Source organism: Suillus plorans, assembly GCF_016647745.1.
Source record: "Suillus plorans strain S12 chromosome Unknown HD556scaffold_14, whole genome shotgun sequence".
Classification (NCBI taxonomy): Eukaryota; Fungi; Basidiomycota; class Agaricomycetes; order Boletales; family Suillaceae; genus Suillus; species Suillus plorans.
In genome coordinates, this window is record NW_024537398.1 from 547,436 (window position 1) to 570,448 (window position 23,013).

General features: G+C 47.3%; 6 protein-coding genes across 6 annotated transcripts; 3 read left to right on the forward strand and 3 right to left on the reverse strand.

Moving 5' to 3' along the window:
- Positions 1-1,537: 1,537 nt before the first annotated feature.
- HD556DRAFT_228248 (uncharacterized protein) lies at positions 1,538-3,642 on the reverse strand. The gene is made up of 12 exons (XM_041309956.1): positions 3,511-3,642; positions 3,316-3,392; positions 3,208-3,240; positions 3,138-3,157; positions 3,072-3,086; positions 2,977-3,015; positions 2,889-2,917; positions 2,818-2,831; positions 2,736-2,767; positions 2,322-2,409; positions 2,046-2,263; positions 1,538-1,869 (listed from the first exon to the last, which is right to left on the reverse strand). Exons 1-12 carry the CDS (start codon positions 3,546-3,548, stop codon positions 1,666-1,668), a joined length of 807 nt encoding a protein of 268 aa, XP_041163033.1. The 5' UTR covers positions 3,549-3,642; the 3' UTR covers positions 1,538-1,665.
- A 449-nt stretch (positions 3,643-4,091) lies between these two features.
- Positions 4,092-5,126, reverse strand: HD556DRAFT_228246 (uncharacterized protein). The gene is made up of 4 exons (XM_041309955.1): positions 4,895-5,126; positions 4,613-4,835; positions 4,503-4,557; positions 4,092-4,442 (listed from the first exon to the last, which is right to left on the reverse strand). Exons 1-4 carry the CDS (start codon positions 5,022-5,024, stop codon positions 4,239-4,241), a joined length of 612 nt encoding a protein of 203 aa, XP_041163034.1. The 5' UTR covers positions 5,025-5,126; the 3' UTR covers positions 4,092-4,238.
- A 4,669-nt stretch (positions 5,127-9,795) lies between these two features.
- Positions 9,796-12,582, reverse strand: HD556DRAFT_1232598 (uncharacterized protein; the record flags this gene model as incomplete). Its single annotated transcript, XM_041297523.1, has 5 exons — positions 9,796-10,169; positions 10,244-11,531; positions 11,637-11,978; positions 12,032-12,312; positions 12,372-12,582. 5 exons carry the CDS (start codon positions 12,580-12,582, stop codon positions 9,796-9,798), a joined length of 2,496 nt encoding a protein of 831 aa, XP_041163035.1.
- A 332-nt stretch (positions 12,583-12,914) lies between these two features.
- HD556DRAFT_1306253 (uncharacterized protein) lies at positions 12,915-16,263 on the forward strand (the record flags this gene model as incomplete). The annotated part of the gene is made up of 7 exons (XM_041299886.1): positions 12,915-13,214; positions 13,265-13,664; positions 13,961-13,974; positions 14,152-14,238; positions 14,286-15,293; positions 15,341-15,850; positions 15,901-16,263. The coding sequence occupies 7 exons, from the start codon at positions 12,915-12,917 to the stop codon at positions 16,261-16,263; spliced, it is 2,682 nt and encodes an 893-aa protein (XP_041163036.1).
- A 994-nt stretch (positions 16,264-17,257) lies between these two features.
- Positions 17,258-18,047, forward strand: HD556DRAFT_1306254 (uncharacterized protein; the record flags this gene model as incomplete). The annotated part of the gene is made up of 2 exons (XM_041299887.1): positions 17,258-17,784; positions 17,897-18,047. 2 exons carry the CDS (start codon positions 17,258-17,260, stop codon positions 18,045-18,047), a joined length of 678 nt encoding a protein of 225 aa, XP_041163037.1.
- Positions 18,048-18,771: 724 nt separating this feature from the next.
- On the forward strand, positions 18,772-21,990 carry HD556DRAFT_1232746 (uncharacterized protein; the record flags this gene model as incomplete). The annotated part of the gene is made up of 5 exons (XM_041297537.1): positions 18,772-19,233; positions 19,386-19,676; positions 19,728-20,084; positions 20,217-21,573; positions 21,626-21,990. 5 exons carry the CDS (start codon positions 18,772-18,774, stop codon positions 21,988-21,990), a joined length of 2,832 nt encoding a protein of 943 aa, XP_041163038.1.
- Between the last annotated feature and the right edge of the window lie 1,023 nt (positions 21,991-23,013).

Here is a 23,013-nt window from a genome sequence, read left to right on the forward strand (position 1 = left end):
CCGGGCTACAGGGCTACAGCCAGTGGCAGTGTTCTGGCGATGGCGGAATACAAGGTGGCTCCCATCTGCCGTAGATCAGTCTTATCAATGCAATATCAATGTGCGATATCATCCCCATGCAACATCAAGTCATCAAGTCGTGTCCCACCCACTCCCAACTTTGAGAATGAGCGACGAAAAGCCCAAAGACAGGCTGGTGGCGAGGACATTTTGATACCCACCCAGATCTCGAAAAGAAACTCCCTGCGGCCTATGCAAATGAGAAAGAGAGACGACCGAAAGTGATGTGTGGAGCATGCAAGATTGAAAGATTGATTGATGGCCAGCCACTGGCGGTAGAAACACTGCCTCATGATGTAGATTCTCGCCGAGTAACATAATAGATAAGCTTAGAGATGATTGGCGCTCATTGATCATACAGCAACAGTTGAAAAAGGCTGCCCTGAAGGTCGGCTGGAGGCCTAGAATAGGCAAGAATCGGACAGACATCAATTGTGGCGTGCTTGCAGCACTGGAGTGGCTCCCCAAGGCGCCAAATAGGCGACAAGGAAAACGCAAAATTTGGGCCTCAAATAGGCAAATTTTCGACCGAACATCATAGGGAGACTCTTATTATGGAAGGTTATCATAAGCAACAATGAAGACTTCTCCGAGTCGCTATGGGGGTATGATAGTCGTATGTTTCTGAATGCAATCAACCGCATACCCGCAGAAAATATGCTGGACATTGTGAAGAGCGCAGAACCATTCATGGCAACTGCCACTGCATAGAGATAAATAGTGTGGAGGATATGGATGAGGAGTACGTCGATCTCTTGGATTTCCGATGAAGGTGAGTACTTGGTCTTTTTTGAGTATCGTTTTCATGAGAAGTAATGATCCGAAGCAGAATTCAGACCCGCTAGTCAACTTCGTTGTCCATCACTCTCGGTCACCCTTCCAGCATTTCCTTTTTGCCTACATATAATCCCAGTCGCCCCTTCCTTTTGCCTTTCTGCTATTGTGGCATTAATTTTCATTTTCATTGTCATCGTGCATCCTACTTAATCTTTACCACTCCTTAAATCCATCTCAATCGCTGCAAGCTTTGCATGATACTTCAGTAATATACCAAGAAGCTGCCGAAGCTGCGCGGGAGAATGAACGCTGAAGACAGACCCGCGCGAGAAGGCGATATTAGATAGGGAGCAGAAGGTGAAAGCTGGTTTGAATGCTGCCGGCTGGTCTCGCAGGTGAGCTTTGGGCTTTGAATGGACATCCTGAACGATGTATGCCCAGTAGCTCAACTCGGTGATGAGTGCACATCTCCTGTGCTAGCGAAGAGTTGTCAGGAAACGGTGAACCTGCCCATTGTTTGACCGCAGTCTACGTTTTACAGCTTGGTACTTCACTTAAACGATAGCCTATCATCTGACAGATCTATTTCCATTTCCTGTTCTCACTCACCTTTGCCATTATAAGTCCTGTCATGAAACGTCCGCCTCAAATACAGATGAAAAGGCTCCCTCTCCTCCGCAGTCGCTTCCACCCTATTCCAATCGTTCTCAAACTCTATCAAGTAGCAGCTCAACATTTTGGGCAGCTAGTGCCAGTAGTGATGCACGAGCAAATTCTCGTTGCCTGTAGAGGCCTTACGAGTGTAAATCATATTGAACATATTCCGAGTTACACGATAATACTAGTCAATACATGCGCGCGATCTTGGGAAGCAATTGAAATCATGCCAGATCCTGTGTCAGAGTCAATCATGAGCTTAGCGTGATATTCTCGAACACCGAGTACCAGGCGTGGTCCCAGCACAGCTGACTGCACAATGACGAGTAGTTGAACAACGCCGGAATGAATCAGAACTGTTGAAGAATATGGGTCCTATGGAAAATAATGCATCAATGAAGCGTGGTTGCAGAGGTCAGTGATACATTGGCATACCCTTTGCATCGTTGGCCAAAAATAACCGAGGGAGAAGCATAAAACTACAACGGAGCTGGTATGTGAAGAACTTCAACGGAAAATATAGGCACGTTCACGTTATCAGCTCACCTCACAAAGTAACTCAAGTGAGTTTTCATTAACACCACGAAACAGCCTCTAATAACACCTCCCGCCGAGTGTCGTCCCAATTCACGGAAGTGCTTTAGAGCAATCGGGACTGCAAGACACAATGTGAAGATCTCCCATACACCGATGAGTATCCAAGGGATGATGTCCAAATTTTTGGGATTTTCAACAATGCACTGATAGGTGCCAGAGAGAATGACTTGCTCTGAAATTTATAATGAGCCCGAGGCACTCCAAGTCTTCGATCCATAATTGAAGCTTACCCGCTGAAATATACTTCATGTTTATTGTGAGCATCACTATATTGGCGACAATGATGGCCGTGAAGACAACAACGAGGAGTACTAGAACCTTTCTGGACCGTTGATACATGGCATATAACCGAGCAATCATGATGACTTCGCATGATGTTTTAGTGAAGTCGAGGTATTGCAACTGCGTAGACTCACCACCAAGTGTTGCAATTAGGACCCACATCGTCCAATATAACGCGAAGTACATGTAAAGGCCTGGGACATCCAGTCAGTGATAAGTCTCAGAAGATTACTCGCTCCAAAGAAACTCACAACTGTAGTAACCATGATGATGGATCAGAAAGCTGTCCAAGAATGTTGCTCACCCCTCCATGATAGTTGATTAGTAGATGGGTATGGGAGGGATCAGTACGAAATGCTCACTGCATCTTTTAGAGGTATTATCTGAACAGCCACTGTATGCACCCGGTCAGAAGCAACAAACGATGCATATGAAGAGACGCACTCTGTATGTTCACACTGATGGTGAGATATGGGCGATCAGCGCAACACCGGACATTAGCTCTCCAAACATACATAGCATATGTTATTCCGGCGTAGCGCACCTAAGATATCATCGCATCAGCTCAACTTGTTAAGCAAACTTATAGCACGAGCTACATACAGCGAAATACAGGACAGTCATGAGGGACAAGTGTTGGTTCTATCGCGGATTGATGGTATTGTTATGTCGTTCTTTGGACATGAGACTCTGCTCACCCAAATCAATTCAACCTATGAAACTATTTTAGAGAGATGACCGTTCCGGTAATGGTATTAACATACCTCTTTTCCGAATGCAAGCACTGGAGAAGCTATCAGGATATCAATCAATATTCCATGCAATCTTGCTCACTCCAATCGTATATTACGCCAACCGAGGCAGCAACTGCAAAAATGCAGCGAAGGTTAAATCAGCATATCACCGTTATCATCTGACTGGCTCTGTGCTAGTAGTACAGACCTATAAAATAGTCGAATATAAGACGCGAATTGATGAGCGGCCACCAACTGGGATCATTTGAGATGATGGTCATAATACTATTACAGAATGTGAGCGAGCGAGCGGCGAACTTGGTGGACGGACGTATGAGGATGACATTCGTGCTATAGCAAATATAAGGCAACACAATTAGCATAACGCCCAGCAAACGCTGACCAGTTCGCTGCCCAAGTTACTGCCGAGATAAGTACCATACGGCTATCCCTTGGTTTCACTGGGCTGAGTCGTACCACTGCATTAGCACGTGGAACATATTGTCGACGGATCGTGGCCGAAACGTTGGTCCAGTGCGTGGCTCGAGGAAGTCACGGAATTGACGGCAAGTAAGAATATATTTGTGCCTGGCCCTAGTTATTCAGGATCCTAGCCGGTCCGGATTGTACATGTTTGTTTTTGATTTGTCGTCGACCTGCCTCAGCCTGATGCCGGTGTCTCTCTTCGCCCGCAGCCGCCATCGTATCAATCTTTACATCGCCATGGCCTTTAGCAGCTTCGTCTTCTGCTTTGTCATCGTCTTCGTCTGTGCCTTCCGTTTCGCTGGTCCCGGTCACTGTGTCGGATTAAGAGCTCTCTACACACCTACGAAATAGCTGAAAATAATATTCGCATTCATGGTTAGCCACTAACTGGCATCATTCGAGATTAGGGTTATACTATTAGAGGATGGGTGTAAGCAAGGGAGGGACGTAGCGTAGTATAATGATCGCATAGTAAGTGCTCGAAGTAAGTGTTTCAGCATGGATTATCAAGTAAAAGGGGAATATGCATCTAGGAATATCGAAATAACAGTTGTTGATGTCACAGTCGGAGAACTGCTAGTGTTGCCGTCAACGTGACAGCGTTCTAGGGAGATAGAACTATTCTCATATCGAACATCTCCCGTGTTACACGCTATTGCTAGTCAATACATGCACACGATCTTGGAAAGCAGCTGAAATCATGCTAGGTCCTGCATCGATGTCGACCACGAGCTTAGCGTGATATTCTCGAACACCGAGGATCAGGCGTGGTCCCAGCACAGCTGACTGCACAATGATGAATATTTCAAGAAAGCCGAAACGAATCAGAATTGTTGGAGAATATGGATCCTATGGAAAATAATGCATCAATGAAGCGTGGTTGCAGAGGTCAGTGACACATTGGCATACCTTTGGCATCGTTGGCGAAAAATAACTGAAGGAGAGGCATAAAACTACAATAAAGCTGTCATGTGCAGGACTTCAATAAAATAATCACGTTCACGTTACTATCTGCTCACCTCACAAAGTAACTCATGTGAGTTTTCATTAACACCGTGAAACAGTCCCTGATAACACCTCTCGCCGAGTGTTGTCGCAATTCACGGAAGTGCTTTAGAGCAATCCAGACTGCAAGACACAGTATGAAGACCTCCCACACACCCATGATCATCCAAGGGATGGTGTCCAAATTTTTGGGATTTTCAACAACGCATTGATAGGTGCCAAAGATAATGACTTGCTCTGGTATTTATAAATGAGCCCGAGGCACTCCAAGTCTTCGATCCATAATTGAAGCTTACCCGCTGAAATATATCTCATGTTTATTGTGAGCAACACTATGTTGGTGAGATTGATGACCGTGAAGACAACAACGAGAAGTACCAGAACCTTTCTGGACCGTTGATACATGGCATATAACCGAGCGATCATGATGACTTCGCATGATATTTCAGTGAAGTCGAGGTATCGCAATCATGTAGACTCACCACCAAGTATTGCAATTAGAACCCACATCGTCCAATATAACGCGAAATACATGTAAAGGCCTGGGACATTCAGTCAGCGATAAGCTTCAGAGAATCACACGCTAAACTCACAACTGTAGCAACAATTATGATGAATCAGAAAGTTGTCCAAGAACGTTGCTCACCCCTCCATTATAGTTGATTAGTAGACGGCTATGGAAGGGATCAGTACGGAATGCTCACTGTATCTTTCAGAGGTATTATCTGAACAGCCACTGTATACCGCTGGTCAGAATCAACAAACAATGCATGTGAAGAGACGCACTCTGTATGTTCATGCTAATGGTGAGAGATGGGCGATCAGCGCAACACCGGACATTAGTTCTCCAAACATACATAGCATATACTACTCCGACGTAGCGCACCTAGGATATCATCACATCAGCTCAACTTGTTAAGCACACTTATGGCACGGGCTACATACAGTGAGATACATGACTGTCATCAGGGACCAGTGTTGCTTCTGTCGCGGATTGATGGTATTGTTACGTCGTTCCTTTGGACATGAGGGCTCTCTGCTCACCCAGATCAATTCAACCTGTGACATTATTCTTAGAGATGAGACTGTTCCGATAATGGCATTAACCTACCTCTTGTCCGAATGCAAGTGCTGGAGAACCGTCAGGATATCAATAACTGATTTACACGATCTTGCTCACCCCAATCGTACATTACCCCAATCGAGGCAGCAACTGCAAAAATGTAGCAAAGGTTAGATCAGTATATCACCGTCATCACCAGACTAGCCCTCTACTAGTACGTACCCATAAAATAGCTGAAAAGAAGATGTGAATTGATAAGCGGCCACCAACTGGGATCATTTGAGATTATGGTCATAGTCTTAGAGGATGTGAGTCACAGTGAGTGAGTGAGCGGCGAACTTGGTAGACGTATGACGATGACATTTGTACCAGATATACCACCTTTTATCATTGCTACGATGACAGGCATAATATCTGCTTGTCCTGAAGTAAGGTCTTTGGCACGATGAGGGGGAAAGCAATGACTCACAGCCGCGCACCGGAAATAGAAAAAAGTGAACATCCTGATTTCGGTGACTAACTTGTCCCTTCATCCCGACTGGATCTTCAATCACTGCAGTTGGAGTAAGTTATATCGCATTGCTAGAGAGAGAGTTAAGCAGAATTATTCTGAAGCTTTGTGCTCACGATTATGTTCTAATTCGTCCACCAGTTCACTGTGACTGATTAGTAGTATTTGGTCCAGAGGGGCCGAGTCGTACCGCTGTAGATTGTATATGATACAATGTCGGCGGAAGCGAAGAACCAGTACAGTGACATAACTATTCGGAGGGTCAGTTGACTTAGTTCTACCGGTTGTAACCGGCAGAACTAGCAAAACTCTAGGCTATGTACCACATCTGCAAAACGACTGAAATGAACGCTTAGGTCCTGTTTGGACAGCGAATATTATAATTCAATTCAAAATTCGACCATCATGTGACACTGCACGTGATGTATTTGGTGACCTAGATTCCGCCGACTGTTCCGACTGATTCTGATTATTGATTAACTTAATACTACTGAATTAGATCTTGCACTGCAACCATCACCGCAACTAAGCATGGACCTCGAAGCACAAAGTGACTTGCGTCGGAAACACCTCATTCTTCTTGCGATAACAATCGCTATCGCTCAGATCACCTACTACTACAAGTTGCTACTTACATCCCGCGCTGAAAAAGTGCCATACCACACATCAATCTTAACAGGGAAGGCATGGGTGATTGAACTGATTACTGGTCACCCAGATCGTATCAAACATAATTTTGGCGTCCATCTTGAAGTCTTTGAGAGCTTGGTGCAGACTCTTCACAAGCATGGATTTGTTCAGTCGCGCAATGGCATCTCGGTCGACGAGCAACTTGGTATCTTTCTTTACACATGTGTGACTGGACTTTCATCTCGCCTCGTTGGGGAGAGGTTTCAACACTCTCCAGACACCATAACAAGGTAGTACATTCACATCTATTGATCTAATTCATTTAATATGACCATGTTCTAGATATTTCAAGCGGATGCTCTTTTTCTTTTCATCCCATCCATTCTACACATCGCAAGTTAAGTTTCCTAACGAAAATACACCAATCTCCGCAATGATACATGACAACCCGTCATTCCGGTTCTTTGATCGATGCATCGGTGCCATAGATGGCACCCACATCCGTGCATTCGCATCACTCGACGACCATGTCGTCCTGCGCAACCGAAAGGGATTCTTGTCCCAGAACTGTCTGTTCATCTGCGATTTCCAGTTTCGCTTTACATATTCTCTCTGTGGCTGGGATGGCTCAGTCGCTGACGCATCACTCTGGAATGACGCACGCAAAACCGACTTATACATGCCTGCAGGGAAATATCTTCTCGCAGATGCCGGTTTTGGCACTTGTGACGCACTACTGATCCCTTATCGAGGCGTGCGCTATCATCTGAAGGAGTGGCGTCAGGCGAACCTTGCGTGAGTTTTCTCTGAGTCTCCTTAGTACTTAGTGTGATTAAATTATATGTACAGGCCCAGAGATCCTAAAGAGCTATTCAATCTACGACATGCTTCGCTACGCAACGTTATTGAACGTATTTTCGGAGTCCTGAAGCGTCAGTGGCGGATTTTACAGGTTGCGCCAGAATACAGCATGGAGATTCAAGCACGGATCCCAGCAGCGCTTTGCGCTATCCACAACTTCATTCGCCAGCACGATCCCGACTTCTTCGACCCCGAGGAGGATTATGATCTCGCGGAGAATGATGATACTCATGGTGCGGTATTGGGCACACTTTCAGAAGGACAGCCAGATGCTGGGGAGAGAAGGGAGGCAGACAACCGTCGAGATGGAATCGCTGCAGCGATGTGGACCGATTATCTTGCGGAGCGCGCACGTCGGGGGCTGCTGTAACTGTAGAATAGCCTGCTATACAGTTTTCATAGGGATCGAAGTTCAAAGTACTAGTACGTAGTACACAACAGTCTATCATGTAATTTGGTAAACGACAATGAATGTATCATGCATATCCACACAGCTGGCGCCGCTTCTGCTCCAACCAGGCACGTCTTGTCTGCTCATTTAATGAGCAGAAAAGGACCGCCTGGCTCTCATGATCCGCTAAATAGTTAGCGATAGCCAGCTGCTCTTCAACACTTTCAAAAAGATCGCTGTTAGCATATTGGTTGAGGAGGGCGATAGCCTGCACGAGCCCGGCCATTGAAACTTGCTGGGGTGGTGATGGTAACTGCTGGGGGGCTGACAGCCCCATGTTCTTCTGCATCTCACGAACTACAGTGACAAGATCCTTCATACTTTCCGCGCCTTCCTGCTGAACTTTCAGCGTTGCAGATGGAGGACGACTCCGTTTCGAGTGACTGGAGCCTGCAGCGCTTTCAGGAGAGAGTGCGCTATATTTGCGCTTTGCTCCACTAGTATCGCTGACACTTGTCCATGCTCCCACTGAGGAGCCAGCAGAGTGAGAAAGATAGGTGGATGGGACAGATGGTGAGATGGATTCCGGATCCATACCCTGACTTGAATTTGCACTGGCCAGTAAGCCTGTGTCTGGAGTGCGCATGGTGGTGAAATTACGGTTAGGGGTCTGGGGGACGATAAAGCCAGTGGTGGTAGATGTGGTGGGACTTGGTGTGGGATTCAAGTTGAGGGCGGCACTAGTACTGGTGGAATGGGGTCGGAAGACGTATTTGCCTTTCCCCTGACTAGAAACCAGCTGCTCCATAAGGGCGAGGTGGGAGAATCCTTTGTTCCTGAAGGGCTTTGCGGTGGGATGGTGCTGCCAAAAGAGATGACATTGAGTACATGTATTAGAGCTCCTTTGTACGATACTCACCTTGATGTATCTGACCCAGACGTCATCATCTTTCAATGCAATACCTGCCCCATTTTCATCACTCCATGTGAATCCCGATGTATTCTTGATATCAACTACAGCATTATACAATGTTTTCAACTAGAAAGATATTGCACTGATGTTAGTGCCAGCGCCGATAAGAAATTTGAGTTCTTTTATGTAAACATACCGATGTCCATTTGTTCTTGCACACTGTCCCAGTCTTTACTGCACCCCTTTGATCAGGGAATTTCTTCTTCAGATCTTCTGCTGCTGCATTGAAAGCAGGTGCCTTGAAGCCACCATCACCTGAGGAAGAAAGAGCGCCCAGAAGAGACTCAAGCAATGCTGTTTCCTCCTCCTTTGTCCAGATCGCAGCAGCCCTGCGGGATGTGCCAGTCCCCTCAGCTTTCTTATCAGCAGGACCTTGAGACCGAAGGGAGCGTGTAGAACCAGTACCAGACTTATCAGACATTGTGATGGAATTAGTGTGCCACTCGACACGGTGAACCCGAGGTTCACAGCTGGCTTACGTGTAGTGTCACATGATGGTCGAATTTTGAATTGAATTATAATATTCGCTGTCCAAACAGGACCTTAACTTACGCGCGTTACGAACACTTACGAACGCTTACGACTTCAGTAGCGAAGTCATGCGATTGGTGGAGATCTGACAACTCACTTAGTCGTGTCAAAATCACGAAATCAAGTCTTAGATTTAGTCTTAAATTGTTTACCGAATCTTATCTTTGCAAGATAGTCCAATCAATCAATCAAACATTGTGATGCATACTACCACAGGACAGCGAGACTCGAGAGAAACTACATAAAGTCTGTATGTAGCGTGTGATACCATTCCTTGTCTGAAAAATTGTTAAGATAGAAGGTATCATAGCGTTCCAAACACGTCGAAGATTTAACAGCACGATTAGCTCTGTCCCCGTAAACAGGAATGAGCTCGATCGCATGGGTAACATCGAGCAGAGGAATGATCATGCCAACCCGCACTTGTGTGCCATCAGGACCGGTCACAAAATGGCGCTTGACGCGGAACATCATGACTCCAACATCATCTTGAGGACGTGCGACGACTTCGAAGAGCTGTACATAGAGGAAGATTTGATCAAGTTCAGCAGGCAACGGTGGGCCTTTCTTTGACAAGCCGAACACCATGCGAACTTGAGCTACAATGGCATCTAGCGAAGAAATGCGTGAATACAAAGATGCTGACCGCAACTTCAAAACTCACCAAGATTTTCACCTTCTTCACTTTCATTGTGCATCTGCAGCAGGACAGCATCGCAATTTCCAAGAGGATAGTTGGTAGATGGCGGATATGCTTGTACTTGCTGGCTCGGCATGACGAGACGCGGACGCAACGTCGAATGCAACTGAAGACGAAACTTGTTCCAGACGTTGAGCGGACGGTTCTGGAAGTGGGTTGTGAGCACATGATTGATACTCCCTTCTATGAAGGAGCGAAGCTTCAAGGGGAAGTCAGGAAGCTGGTATAAGTGTGCCAAAAAAAGCGGTGTCTTGTTGGTGTGATCACTAGATACTGTGATGTGGAAGGCGATCTTGCTGTCTTCGGACAGCAAACCTTTGAGGAAATGATTGCGAACGGGACGTGGGCCTTGAAAACGAGACAATTCTTCAGGAGCAACACACAGGATCCAGCCCAACATGGGGTCCATGTCAACGACTTCGTCAAATTCGTTGACAATGAGGTTGTTGAGGGACATGTTGTTTGAGCGGAGGAGGGCATAGAGGTCGAACTGGCGTGCAGTTTCTTCCCGGTCTAAGAGACGGACGACTTGCTGGGTAAACGTTGCACGCTGGTGGCTGGTGCGCTCGAATGGATTTTTGCATTGTGTGATGAGCATACGCTCACTAACATCAGCAGTATATTGTATGATAGAGCCAAGCTGGGGGATGGCTCGAGCAAACGATGCCAAGAGCTCGAGTTTGGGGATGTCGAAATGCTCGATGGGACCCGATGATCCACGACGAGCCTCAGCATGGAGAATTGCAGGTTTGAATTCATGGAACTCTTGGAGCGAGGAGATCATGTCAGCGATCGATGTCGGAGTGAAAGTTGGAGACTGCGCTTTGTAAATGAAATCAACAAGTGCACGCACAGCACGGACAAAATCAGGATCGGCGACGCCTGCAATTGTGGGCACAATTGTGCGTTGAATGTCCCGATGTTCCCGGCCGGTCATCTGCTGGACATGCAAGACACCTTGCCCGAAGTGACGGGTTCCGATACGTTTATGCTGCAAACGAAAGCGAGTATCGAGTTCATCAGCCCCAACAACTTCCTTGCACCACTTGAGGATATGATTGAAGAAAAATTTGTGGCAAGTATGTAGAAGCTCGGGCGCAAGGAAAATAGCCGGATTAGCGAAGCGCCAGTCGCGCCAGAAGGGAAGCTGCACTCCATTGAGATGTAATGCTTTAGCTGCTTCTTGAAACTCCTGGACCTTCCAGGGGTCGATACGCCGGCCAAGTTCTTCAAGCGTCGTGAGTGTGCCTTGGCCATCACGAGGTTCATACAACTTTCCGTCTCCGAACTGTGACTGGATAGCCAAAGTAACAGGCGATGTGTTCTTACTCACACATGAGATCATCTGTTGTTCGGGGAGGTCGGCAGTGTATGCGACCAAGGGGGTAAAGGCGTAGCGTAAGAGACCCAATGGGTCCACCATATCTGTGCCTACAGCGGCTGCATGCTTTAGATTTTCGAAGACTATGTCCATGCACCGATGCCACATACGGGCTTGCAAGAGCGAAGAGAATTCGGGATTGCAAATGTACTGGGGAATGGGCATGTACGCGATGCACGACCATGCGTGAGCAGTAGCTTTCATGCGAATGTCAGATCGGATATTGGCGATGGTAAGGAATGTTGGATGCATCTCGAGACCTCCGGTTTGTCGAGTTACCGGAGTTTTGTCTGATGCAAGAACAATAGGCACAATGGTAGCACCCCGCGGAAGCTCGTCCTAGAGTACATCGTTAGAATTAATATTTCAAACATAAAAAAAATACTATAAACCTGGATATCATGCGCACGTGAACTCGACATCCACTCACCATATTCCCGTTCTCCATTAACGAATATTTCATATGGGTCGAATTCCATGTCATTGGCGAAAATCGGATTACCGAATATGTGCTTTGTCACTTCTAAGGCATCACGCCAGATGAGGTGCACAGGGTGAGTAGTAATGTAACCGTCCGTCTCAATTGTTGTGCAGCGCCACGGCGGTCCCTTTGGCAGGGCATCCATGAAGGTGATTAGTTGCAGCGCAGTTTTGAATGAAGGTGGTTTCCGTGCTTCTGATCTCACCTAGTAGCGAGCTGTTAGAATTGAAAAAAGTTCATGTAAAGATCACTGACCCATAATAGCTTCAAAAACCGACTTATTTGTCCCTGATTCAGATTCTCAATGAGAAACTTAGCGAGTTCCCATTCATCCCTCCCAGAAAATGGGTAATACACATTATGTTCGCGAGCAGATTCGTAGTCGTGAGCCTTCATGCGCTCGAATGTATTTGGCCGCTGAAAACCGTAGATAGACCCTGATTTTACATGATAGCGACCCATGCGTTCCTCATCTGGGCCAGCAGGTTGACGAAGTGCATGCGGGATTGGCATAGCATTGCAGGCTGGATCATCTGTCAGATGAGTACAAAGTTCTTCTACCTTCCCGAATGACGTTGAACAGGTGGGACAGCAATACTGGCTAGTACCACTACATGGCTAGCTTGATCAGAGATTTATAGTGATATCATCAAAAAGGACTGACTCTCCAGCTCTAAAAAGTGTTTCATCAGATGTAAAGGCCTCTTCTGCATTGTATGCCATTGGAGCGTTCATTCGAATCGATTCGTATCGAGTCAGGACATTGGAAATTCTGTTAAGTCCTTCAAACTCCGATGTTCGCTGACCAGTCTGTTGACAGCAGTGCAGTGCTGGAGTGGGAGACAAGTGAGAAAACATCCAAGTTGAGCTCTTCACTGTCAATGATCATGCCAGACACTTGTATTGTAACTATGCGCTCTTCTAGCCCAACCAGCTCTACCACCTTTGTTGAACATTCTTCTCCTGCCTATAAGGCAGGTCTTAGGGCTCATCTGCCTCGGTCTCCCAAGAGGAGCTACCCCTTTTTTAACTCTGCCTTATTTGACTCTGAGGCAGAGGGATATGATATCCCTCCTGCAAGTTTTGTGTCCCTTGTAAGTTTCTACCTTCTCTGGTAGTCATTGTATTTAACTTCATTAAATAGGCCCCAGAGATTCTGGGCGACACAAACGTGCCACCTGATGGGCTCAAGGTGGCTGTTGCAGCCCAGTATGCTACTTGCGAGAAGCTCCGCCACCTCATTATGACCAGGATTTGGCAGGTCGAAGAGGCGAGCAGGTGGACTGACTTCTTAAACCAATCCATCCACAGCTTGAAGAAAGAACACGCAGCTGCTGAAGATGGGCTTCGAGGGTGGATTGAAAGCGCGCAGAAAGAGTTTGTAGAGGTTTCCAAACCATCCTCCAGCGTTAACAAGAACCTGCTCAAAGCCAAGGAGTCCCTCAACTTCGTACAAAGTAAATTCGATGATTTGGAGGGATTACTTATTGCACATGGGGTGACCGACGCAGACATGTTGAACGAGAGCGGCGAAGACCCCGAAAGTGCTCGGGACTAGACAATCAGTAAGTTCATTTCTTATCTTGGCCAAGAAGTTACTGATTCGTTGATTGCCGGTCTAGATCAGTGTATCAGTGTTGTGTATCGAAGAATGTTGTAGCAGTGTTTGATTAGTAGCCTCATTTCGTTGACCTCATGGCACACTCTTACCCCTCTTGTCGCCATATTGATATTGCCATCATCGATATTACCTTCTCACTATCACATCATTTTTTCCTATCATGTCCTTACCCCGCGTGAAACTGTTTGAAACGTGCTGATCGTGCCATGCGGTTCACAGCATGCAAGATCTGGGTGCGTCCAATACATAAGTATCTGCGTTCGCGATTACTGATTGTTATCATTATTATTTGGCTGCGCCACGAGGTTTATGGAACCATGCAACTTATTGAATAAGTCCGACTGTTAAGCACCAGGACCAAGGGTGCGTCTTATTGTACATTTTCCACCCACCTCATCATGCCCCCAAAGGCGGGTTCAAGTCGCAGCGCAAAGAACACGACTATTGCGAAACACACAAAGGTCACAAAAAAACGACCCACACGCAAGAACGCTAAGGTATGTCTTATTAAATGTGCACATACAACTAATTTAAATATTGTTAGGCTATAAAAAAACCAGGCAAAAACACGGGTTTGAACCCGTCCTTAAACTCAGATGCAAGCCAGGTCGGCGTCAGTGCCGAGCAACCCCAGCCTCCAGCGTCCTACGAGCAACTCGTCTCGTTGATTAACTCAGAAGGCATGGACGAAGATTCTCAGGATGACAAGATAGAGGAGGATGAGATGGAGGAAGGTGATGTAGAGGATGACGAGATGCAGGACGACGATGAAGGTTTTGGGCAGCTAGGCCCATCATGGGGCTATGCTGAGCCATCGCAGAGCTACGCTCAGCCACTGCAGGACTACGCTCAGCCATCGCAGGGCTACACTGAGCCATTGCCGGACTACGCTGAGCCATCGCAGGGCTATGCTCAGCCAACGCCGGACTACGCTCAGCCATCGCAGGGCTACGCTGAGCCATCGCAGGGCTACGCTCAGCCATCGCCGGACTACGCTCAGCCATCGCAGGGCTACGCTGAGCCATCGCAGGGCTACGCTCAGCCATCGCCAAACTACGCTCAGCCAACGCAGGGCTACGCTGAGCCATCGCAGGGCTACGCTCAGCCATCGCCGGACTACACTCAGCCATCGCAGGGCTATGCTCAGCCATCGCAGGGCTACGCTCAGCCAACGCAGGGCTACGCTCAGCCATCGCAGGGCTACGCTCAGCCATCGCAGGGCTACGCTCAGTCCTCGCAGGGTTACTACCAGTTCCATCAGCCCCCACAGCCAGCCTCATATCCCGCCCACACCTACGGGCTCCCGCAAGCCCCACCTTCATTCACGCCACCGCAACTTGCATCTCGTGAGGCTCAACGATTCGATGTGCCTACACCAACGACATTCAGGAACATCGTGCCTATGCATGCAAGGCACAGGGAAGAAGAACGAGCTCGTTATGCAGGACGGTTGCCCATCGACCTTCCCGGAATTCGTAAGGTATTTGTATACGACCCTCGCCGACCACCCGAAGAGCATCGAGGACACTTGTTTCCAACTGGTGTTATCAGAGTACGTCGCTCACCCGCCTCGTGATTGTGACTGATACTATTCTACAGGCTACAAGTGATATTATGGTTACTGCACCGCTCCCGTCTCAGAGAGACTTGCCCCCGGTGTCCACCCCTCCCTCGCCCATCACCGGCCCATCTGTGGCTGGTGCCAGCTCTCCAGCCAACAATTCTGCACGCTCCCATCCTTACGCCAGGCAACGATCTACCAACGAAATGTTTAAGAGGATGATGGAAGCGGCCAAGTCGAATATGCGCTGCCAAGTACTACTACAGAACGCCATGCCTGAAGGAGCTGCCAACACAGCAATGGCAGAGGCAGTGCTTTCGGCAGCGAGCAGGGAGTACATGCCTGGCGAGCAAATTCCTAATTATGACACGTGTCTCAAGACACTCCGCACTCTCACAACGACCATACGGACAGCTTTCAAAACGAGAGCATGCCGCGAAGTCCCCACTTACTACGATCTTAACCGCCCGTCAGATGCAAATGCAGAGGTCGCACACAGGCAACAACGTGTGCCGACACTTGTAGAGAATCATGCTTACCTGTTTGCAGTAAGTCTTTCGTTTTGTGTCACTTCCTCTATTAACGTCATTTTCTCCAGGACGAAAAGAACGAACAGGATTCGTTGTCCCCAGTCAACCACCCTGGCGTGACCGCCGTGATTCTTGCAGCTGTGTGGGAAAGTGGCTTTCACGCAGAGCTCGACTTGGACGATGTCGACTCTCTTGATAATTTGTATGCTCTCGGTGGCGCTGCGACACACTCGGTCATCATGGAGCACCTCAATGGAAGACGTCAGACGGTGGAGTTTTCAGTATCCTCGTTATCTGGAGCAGAGTACTGCTTCATTCAGCAGCACAATCTCGCCATCCGAAAGGTCCCTGCAGTACATAACGCTTTCGTTTCTTCAAAGGAAGATTTAGTCCGACGAGGTAGATCTACTACTATGTCCGATGCTTTGTAGCAGATATGTTGATAAGATTTGAATACCTTGCGATAATCTCATACTGTCGTAACATTCACTCAATATATATCTTTTTGGAAATATTTCTAGTGTATATTAAAGCCCGTTCGTGCACAAACTCAAACGACACTAAGCGGTCGCCTAAAATCAAACACCGCTCATCGAGCACATCTGACTTTTAGATGCAGACTGTCTTCCTAATGGACTCAGATGACATCAATATTGCCTCGTCCCATCCATATGCATCACAGTCCTCACCGTTGTAATCAACCACCCTTGAGCTTTGTAAGGCGGCTATACGAGTTCGGAAGGGAATTGATCGAGGATGAAGTAGATAGATGATTATGAAGACGAGTACGCGACTGACGGCGACAGACTTTGAGGCGAGCTAGACGGAGTGACTGTTATTAGAGACGTTCTGAGGACACTTGGAGTGGGGAATCACGGTGTTAGATTCTACTACTGAAAATGAGAGTACATGCGCCGTATATATACGTTTGAACGAGTTGACTAGTCCTGAAGGAGCGTGAAGACCGTATGGTAGAGTGAAGGAAAGACTGGAAAGGAATGGCGAGAAAAAGGGTCTAGTTGGTAAGTGTACTGTAAAGCGATGAAAGAGAAAGGAAAAGGTCAGGGCAAGAGGTGTGCGTTCGCAAAATCCCGAACATAGGGCTCAACTTGACACAAGCAAAAAACCTTAAATCACAGCCACCTCACGCTTCTCGTGCACCGTTTCTGAGCTTCTCAATACCGACTTCAAATCTACGTAAAATCGTTCGTTTTATACTGGAAGGGGGGTGTTTGTACTATACAAGAATATGTTTAGATGGTCTGTTTAATTGAAAACGCGTGTCGAAAAAAGTTATCCGCTAAATCAGTGAAGACATGCAAAAAAAAAGTAAAGCACGTGATACTGTCACATCGCGTCATGTAGTCGCGAGTCTCAAGTCTCAGATACTGACACGTCTCAACCCACCACGAGTAAAGTTTCACAATGTACCCCTCTCAATATGCCTCATGGTTTGCATCAGAAGATGAGAGTTCATCACACGAAGGACATTCATGCAGCCCCAACCTAGATTTTCAAGTACCACTAGCATCAGATGATCAATATCAGTATTATTCACCTAATTCCCCCGACTCTGGCTTCTCAGTTTCAGACCCGTCCGAAGCTTGCGGTTCCCGTACCACGATCGTGTGTTCAGAAGTCGACGTACCTGAACTTCTCAAATTAAATACTCCCAACTCTCTATTTCGATTATTCAAAGCTCAACACCTGGAAGTTAGTATAAGCCTGCAACAGAGATGGAGACTGCGATGTCCTGATTGCAACAAATGGTCGCAAATGAGCATCCCTTCTACTGTTCCGCTATGGTCTGAAGGCCAATTCAAGTCCTTGAGCAATCACCGTGGCAGCAAGAAGTACTCGCAGGCGGTAATGAAAAAACAGAAGCAGCTTTCAGCTGGGAATGTGTTTGATGGGCCAATCACTCGGCCCGACAGTATTACATCAGATCAAAGGTACATTTCATATCATTTGCTGATCGATCAATACCATTATGTCACTTATATCAGGTATCCGAGTATTATGTCTCCTCTCGATGACATCAGCAAACTACTAATTTGGTGACAGGTTTCACACGAACAACAAGTCTACACAAACTGTACAAGGTATTACAGACGTACAAGCAATTCAAAATTTGGAGCCACTAAGTACAAACAAACAGGCGGACAAACACCACAAGGACTACAGAGTGTACAAGCAATACAGATTATACACATAATACAAGCGTGTATCAACACTAGTTTAACTTGTACCGCCAGCCCTGCACCCAATAAACGTTGGAACACCATTTCTCCTCCGCTCTATATGCATGCATCCCACGTCAAGGTCAGCCGTCAATAATCGCATGTTCGCAGCTTCTACACGACGGAGATGGAGGTTAGTAAGTACTATGTGGTGCTCCAAGATGCTGTCTGCGAGGTCCTTTTGGGCTTGACAAATCCTACATTTTGCTTGAGCTGCCTCTAGTGCAAGATCGGAGTGGTCTTCTTCGTCTGGTTGGTTGAATAATGGGTAGTTGAGGTCCTTATGCGCAATGAATAAGAACAATCGAAGACGGAACACCGGACGCACGAACTCACAAACTGCAGGCCTCCAGATAAGCTGGGCTCGTCTTTAATAACGCACGACCCCATTTGAGACGATAAAGTTTTGTTTGGAGAGAGACTTTGGCAGGACGTGCGGTGTCCAACTGATGTCGCATCGTAAGGTTTTTGAAGGCGATACTTGAAGCGAGTATTATATGAGCGCAAGGACTGAGTTCTTGAAGACGAATTGCGAGACAAAGATGAGACTACAGAAGAGCTTGGAGATGAAGTTACAGAATCATCCATCATATGTAAATATAATATATCGTATTATGATGGGTGTACGAGCAAAGATAAGTCTTAAGCGTGTATGAGCACTTGAAGCGTGTGAACAAATCTTTGTGCTTCCGAACAACCATGTCAATATCATGTCCGAAATGCGGGAAAGTATTCAGCAAGGAGTCCAGCGTCACTCGTCACCTCAGTCAGCCTCGATCATCGTGTCATAGTTCTATTCGTGACATGGTGGACATTTCTCAGTTCGCAGAGTCAGTTCTACAATTACGGCGGTCCCCCGATCCAACTCTTTACCATGGTATAAATTCGGACGCATATCCTTCGCATTTCGATGTCGACTTCTTCGAGACGGAGGAAGAGGAATACATGAGTGCGGAGGAACAGTACGAAGACGCAGGGACTTGTTACTCTCAAGATGGCCTGACGTTCTTGGATCTTTTTGACGCGGACGAGTATGCAGAATACAGAAAGGATAATTTATTCTATCCTTTTGCATCAAAAGAGGAATGGGAAATCGCCGATTTTCTTCTTCGTTCTCCCCTTAGTATGGCTGCAATCAATGAATTTCTAGCGCTCCCAATGGTGAGTGCTCTTCACGAATGCTGGCGCTTTGAGATCTTGCGGACTCACAACTTTGGAGCCTTTTCTCCTTCTTGCAATTCTCAAGTCTCTTATCCTTCTCGTATTTCTTAATATCCTTCTCGCACTTTACTGATCACGTCCTTACTTTACAGATCCGCGGATTGAAGCTTTCATTCAGTACCGCTAAAGAATTGCGAAGCCGAGCTGAGATGCTACCCAAGGGACCAAGCTGGAAGTGTCAAATTATCCCATCTCTACATCGCACCAAAAATCCAATCCGACTTTTTTGGAGGGATCCGGTCGAATGCTTAGAAGCCCTCTTCAGCAACCCCCTTTTCCATGACAAGCTTGATTTTGTCCCTCGTCGCGTGTACACGACCGCAGCACGGCTTACCCGCGTTTATTCGGAGTGGCTGACAGGCGATTTTGCTTGGGAGTTCCAGGTATGTGCATCTGAGCCCCATAACATGCGCTGTCTTACTTAGGGCCTACAGAGTCAAGTGCCCAGAGGCGCTACAATTCTTGGCACAATCATTTCTTCCAACAAAACAAATATCACCACTATGACTGGCGCTAGAGTTGCTCATCCGCTTCTTCTCGGTCTCGCTAATATCCGCATGCAAACTCGCATGAAACTCTCATCCAGGGCCTTCCTACTCACAGCACTCCTCCCTATCCCGCAGTACTTACACTCTACTCAACGGATGCGAGGTGTTCTCGAAGACCGCCTCATACATCAATGTCTTTCCATCGTCTTAAAGCCGTTGATGATCGCGGCCGAAATCGGGATAATGATGTCCGATCCCGTCGGAAATGTTCGCCATTGCTATACGCCCCTTGCAGCATACATCGTTGATACCCCGGAGGCATGTATGCTTGCGTGCGTACGCGGGAAAACCTCCCCGTTTACGATGGCATCATATCTGGAGTTTGGGGACAATTTTCGTTACCCCGAACGTACACGCCATATCACTCTCGATCAGCTCGCCAAGATACAAGTTGATCCCAATGACCTTGAAGGTTATTTTGATGCATGCGCCATATATCGTCTAAACGGTGTCCATGCGCCCTTCTGGCAAGATTGGCCATTTGCTTGTCCCTCGGTCTTTCTAACTCCAGAGGCTCTGCATCACTGGCACAAGCAATTTTTCGATCACGACCTTCAGTGGTGCATTGAGGTTGTTGGAGCGCAAGAACTCAATTTTCGGTTCTCGATTTTGCAGCCAACCACAGGCTATCGTCACTACTCTGGCGGAATAACGAAGCTCAAGCAAGTCACGGGCAGAGTCCACCGTGATCTACAGCGTTACATTGTCAGTCTCCTCGTCGGTGCAGCCCCTCGTCGATTTGTGATCGCAATCCGTGCCCTTATGGACGTCCGCTACCTGGCACAATCCCCTTCTCCAGATGACAATTTATTGGCATCTATTGACCAATCTCTTTCGACCTTTCATCAAAACAAAGATGTTATCACGACGTTGGGCGCACGGACCGGTACGAAGAAGACGATCGACAATTGGTATATACCTAAGCTAGAGCTAATGCAGAGCATCACTGCCAGCACACGCAAAGTTGGAGCCCTCATCCAGTGGTCTGCGGACGCCACTGAACATGCGCATGTGTCCGAAATCAAGGAACCTGCACGACAAACCAACAATAATGATTATGACCCTCAGATTTGCCGTCATTTAGATCGACAGGACAAGCTGCGGCGATTTGCGATTGCTATGACATTGAAGAGTGGTGTCCTTGATCCAGACCCCGAAGAATTACCCATGGATGAGGGAGACGATGAAGACATTGCTGAGCTCGAAGAACCGTCTACTGATCAACGAACTGCACTCCTGGAGGGGCTTAATCGCACACGTGTCACTACTAACTACTTCATCAAAGCTAAGGAGGCGGCTACTGTACCTCGTGGACCTAGCCCTCATCCTCCTCGAACGTTTACCGCTGGTAATACCGCTATCCATCTAAATTATAGTCCAACTCGCACTGGAATGAAAATTGACGATGTCGCAGACGAGTTCAACATACCGGATCTTCGTGATGCTATTTCAAACTTCTTGCGACTTGACGCGAGGAACAGAGATGTGATTCATGGGGTTGGAATCTCAAGAAGATCGTTAATCGACCGTCCTTCTACTCTGCCTTTTGATCGTGTTCAAGTTTGGCACACAGTTCGCTTGCAGGAAGTTTCCTTCCATGATCCATGTGTCATCTTACCAGCGCAAACCTTGCACGCCTCTCCACCATGTCCCGGGTGGCCGAAAGGCCAACGAGACGCCGTCCTTATCAATGTCGATAGAGAGTATGAGTGGCCCCAGTCAGGGTTAAGGGGTGAGTCCTTTTCTATTCTTATCAATCTGGCTGAAGTGTGACTCCTTGGAAGGGCACGCCATCTGTGAAGTGCGGCTTATCATCCGCCCAATGGCCCGACGAGGTTCTCATATCACTTGGCGAGATCAATATCTATGCTATGTGCATAGCCTGAAGGTTGGCGCAGTCCATCCTGCCGCTGGGATGCATGTATTGAAGCGTGCTAAGCATGGGGATGGTACTCCAGTAGGTAACATAGTTCCCCTCAAGCAAATGCGTACCTTTATCAGTATAATACCTGAGCTGGGAGCTGCAGCGGACGCGCGGTTGACAAAGGAGACTTCTGCACATTATTCCTCATCATTTTTCTTGAACAAGTACTTCAACAAGCAGCTTTATTATGCACTTTACCATGCTTCACAACGGATAGATACATAGAATGGTGCTCAGAGATGTTTTCTGATAATCCTGATGCATATGTTTTAATCCCTAGTGATAACAGATAAGGAACGTGCACGGACACTGCCCAATTGGTAGTTGCATGCCTGAACGACAAGTTGAGCATTGACCACCTGACTCGCACAATGCAGTCATCCATTTCATCCCGGCAATCCGACATTGACAACTTCTTGCTCTACGCAACGTTAAGCTCTATTGGTGTCCCTTCTGGCCCACGCACCTTAGATACTACGCAAGCTCTCCTCAAGCAAGAGCTGAAAAACCGCCTGATTCATGAAGGTTTTGGAAGGGGTGCCAGAATACCATTGGAGAAGTCCATTTTTCATCGTCTTGTGATAAAAACTACTCTCCAATTGAGCGAGATCAAGACCATTCAGTACGACAAAAAAGGACAATTTGCATACTCCGGAGACAAATGGAAATTCCACCGCAGGAGAAAAGGAATCAAACGTACTCGTGGCGCAAAGGATGAACAGGATGACGGTACAGAGGACAGTGGCACAGAGCGCGAGGATGCAGAGGATGATGGTACAGACGACGAGGATGCAGAAGATGATGATACAGAGAATGGTGATACGAATATCGATGATGCAGAGATCAAGGGTGCAGCGCTTGGCGTAGAGCCCTCTTTTGACTCGGTGATCCATGGCCAATCTGAAACAGAAGCATGGAGTTCCCAAGAGTACCGGCCTTCGGGATCGAAGAAAAGACTCAGGCCTGTGTCCGTGACAACTGAAAAACAGTTTCAACGTCTCTTCTACACCATTCAGTATCACCTGCGCCACAAACTGAAACCCCACCTCCCTTTCAACATATCCGATTCGGCTGGATCCCGGTACTGGTCTGCAGAGTTCTCCACCTCTCCTATACCAGACGAATACAACTGCCAGAAGCCCGACATAGCCCTGTTTGACTTCGCCATCAAAAACATGGGGAAGACATGGGCAGATGTCCTGTCCTTCGTGGAGCATACCTCCAGTGATCTCACTAAAAAGCGAGATA